We start from the raw sequence: 3,644 nt of genomic DNA, 5'->3' as shown, positions 1-3,644 counted from the left end.
AGATAACCAATTATACATCTCTAACAATCTTCTAATTCTCCTCGTCGTTATTCATGTATTGATGTTTAATTAGTTATTTTCATATTTCATGTTAAGGCTATAAATAGCCTATATAGGGTTTGTAATAGATTGAATATCAATTTGAATATTGAACTTTGCATTCTCTTAGAGAGTCCTCTCTCATCTTGGGATAGACATCCTTTGCTTGGCCATGGATTTGGATCAATACCTTCCTCTACATAAAAATATATATATATGTATGTATATATATATATAGGAAAAAATATCTTTATGGCCCCTAGGTTTTGAGAGTTTAGTTTTTATTTAGTCCATAAGTTTTAAAATGTTATACATTTAGTCCTTAAACTTTGAGTTTGGTGTCAATTTAATCCATGGGTTTTAAAATGTTATAATTTTACCATTGACATTTGAGCTTGACGTACTATGATCGCCTTCTCATTCTCGCAGGCGTTCGTGATAGCCTTAATAGAGACGAAAGTCGGCCATAGTGATTTGGGAGTTCCGTGTGGAAGGGCTCCCTCTGTATGTGTTGTCCGAAAAAAGGAGGACTCAATGGTCTTCGAGATGCAATAAACTGATCTTTCAACCTTTTTCCAACAGGTTTCTTATTCATTATTTCTCCCACACCCATAGTTTAGTCAAGTCAGATTACGCTTTCTTAAGAAGAAGAGCACTGGAAAGTCAACATCAGCCTATGATTCCCATCAGGATTTTGTCCCAATCTGGTCCTTATATTTCAAAATTACATTTTTAACATCGGTTTTTCACCAAATAATCATTGTTGTCTTTAGAGTTCTTCTATGTTAATAAATTAAAAATCGTTAAAAGTTTTATAATTAATTAAGTTTCTTATCACTTTTAAAATTAAATTTAAAATTTCATTTCATGATTATTTTTAATTAATTAACAAAAATTGAGGTCAATGATTGAAAGTGAGTATTTACCGAAAAATTAAGGTTAATCTCGAAACCCAATGACCAAATTAAAACAAAATTCAAATAAGGTTAAATTTATAACATTTTGAAACTTGAAGACTAAATTGAAATGAGGCTTAAAATTTATGGACTAAATGTGTAATCTTTTAAAACTTAGAAACCAAATAGAAACTAAAGCAAAAATTCATAGACGAAAAAGATATTATTCCTAAAAATATATATCAAATCTCAATCTCTTTCCCATTTATTTTCTCCAACTTTCCCCAATATCATTTCCTTTCTCTCCCCTTCAATATCATAGCTTCATATCTCCTCCCTCCACTCAAATTTTTCAAAATCCTCCCCCAAATAACTTCTCTTTTCCATACATATTATGACACCTCATCATCCAATATTCGTTTTCATTTATTTTCAATATCTTTATAAATTATTTATATCTTCGGATTAAATTTATAATTTAACCTATTATCATAGGAACACTTTCCATGGGTTGCTGTTCACGTTCTTCCCATTTTCTTTACGAAACAGAGTAAAGTTTACGCATCAGCTTATTACTTACGATGTCGTTTAATGAGAAAAATATAACAAAATAAATTAAATTATTATTATTTTTTTTTAAAAAAAAGAACTAACTGCGAATAAGATAATATTTCCTGCTTCTTGCTCAAGGCAGAAACAAGTGAAGATGAACTTCCACTTTCTAACGATCTTAGTCCTCCTCCTCTCTTTCTCCACCGCCGTGTCCTCTCTACATGAAGAAACCGCCGCCACGTGCGCCGCCGCATCCCCACCGGACCGACGGAATCTACGATCAGATCAAATCACGGTCCTCATCAACGGCTATTACGAGTCCCGCATCCCTCTCCTCCAATCAATTGCTTCCACGTATGCCGCATCCCCATTTGTACACACAGTACTGATCCTATGGGGAAATCCCTCAACCTCAACAAAAACCCTAACAAAATTGGCTCAAAACCTCACCACAGGACCCATCTCCCTAATCCGCCAATCTTCAAACAGCCTCAATTCTCGCTTCCTTCCTCGAAAATCCATCCAAACCGGCGCCGTTTTGATCTGTGACGATGACGTCGAGATCGACACATCGTCCCTCGAATTCGCGTTTAGAATTTGGGGGAGAAACCCCGAACGACTTGTCGGCTTCTTCGTCCGGTCCCACGATCTAGACCTCTCGAGACGGGAATGGATCTACACCGTTCATCAAGACAGGTACTCGATCGTACTCACGAAACTGATGATTCTCAAGACGGAGTATTTGTTCGAGTATTCTTGTGGAGGCGGAGCGGCGATGGCCGACATGCGGAGAGTTGTCGATCGAGAGCGTAATTGCGAGGATATCTTGATGAATTTCGTGGTGGCCGACATGTCGAACGCTGGGCCTATTATGGTTGCGGCGCAGAGGATCAGGGACTGGGGAGACCCACGGAATGATTACGATGATGAGAATGAACGGCTCGGATTGAGGGAAGGGGTTAGTGAGATAGGGCTGAGTAATAGGAAAGGGGAGCATAGGAAGAGAAGGGGACGGTGTATAACGGAGTTTCATAGACGATTCGGGAGGATGCCGTTACGGTATAGTTACGGGAAGTCCGTTGACTCAGTTGGCGAACAGGCTTTGTGTAGAAAGGGAAGGAAGTTAGTCCCTTGTGATCAAAATGTACTATGAAAAAATTGAAATAAATTGTATATATCTTTTGAGAAAATTATTCCATTTATCACATTATACATGCACTTTTTTGGTTCACACACATATATATATAAACTCCTAAGTTTGATGAGGTTGATCATAATTATTTATTCCAAACCCATAATTTCATCTCATTAAACATTAAACAGCAACTAAGTAATATAATGTATTTTTTTAAGTTAAAATATTTTTTATTAAGTTATAAGTTTTACTACTTGAATTTTTAGATTTGTTGTTATTTGATCTCTGAAATTTTATAAGCGTAATTAGGTTCCAAACTTTTAATTTTGTGTTAATTAGGTTCCTAACTTCAAAATGTGTATGATAAAGAAATTGACTTTCAATTTTTTGTTCATTCTCATACAAATGCTTTAACCTAAAGTTTCATCTCGAAACTAATTGAAAATGAGAAATGTTTCATATATATTATATATATATTTTTTAAAAAAATCATATATATTATAGAAACGGTGAGGTTTCAGTGTGAAATCTTAACAATTATGTTTGGTTTTCCATAAATTTAAGAAATTTTCTTGCTTTAGTAAATAGTATCAATATTTAAAGGTACGGAGTTATTTTCAAATGACTAAAATCACTTTTCGATTAAAATTAAATGATGAAATTATTTTTTAGAAAATTTTTTAAATTATTTAAAACAATGAGTTGAAATGTACTCTAATGTCATTAAAAAATTTGTCCCACTTTCTTGAAATGTACTTCTTTGAAGTTTAAGGGTTCACTTGAGAGTGATTTAGAATGAATGAGAGGATGCTAGAATCATTTAGACCGGAAGAATTACTTGCCCTAAAACCACATCATCTCTATTTTGATGAGATGATTTTATATATAACATGCTTTTTAGGGGTATTCAAATAATCTGGTAACCCGACCAATCCGGATTACCCAACCCAAACCGCAAGGGTTGCGTTGGATTAAAAATTTTTAAAAATATTAAATTCGGATTGGATCTCGGATTAGCCATT

The 3,644-nt window shown here is 34.3% G+C and overlaps 1 protein-coding gene across 1 annotated transcript; it reads left to right on the top strand.

Moving 5' to 3' along the window:
* Positions 1 to 1,415: 1,415 nt before the first annotated feature.
* Positions 1,416 to 2,677, top strand: LOC150034056 (glycosyltransferase family protein 64 C3-like). Its single transcript, XM_090317383.1, has one exon. It carries the CDS (start codon positions 1,642 to 1,644, stop codon positions 2,638 to 2,640), a length of 999 nt encoding a protein of 332 aa, XP_090173509.1. The 5' UTR covers positions 1,416 to 1,641; the 3' UTR covers positions 2,641 to 2,677.
* The last annotated feature ends 967 nt before the right edge of the window (positions 2,678 to 3,644 follow it).

The sequence above is a fragment of the Benincasa hispida genome, chromosome 9, assembly GCF_027475165.1.
Source record: "Benincasa hispida cultivar pf3 chromosome 9, pf3_genome.v1.1, whole genome shotgun sequence".
NCBI lineage: Eukaryota > Viridiplantae > Streptophyta > Magnoliopsida > Cucurbitales > Cucurbitaceae > Benincasa > Benincasa hispida.
This window is presented reverse-complemented; position numbering and strand designations above follow the sequence as displayed.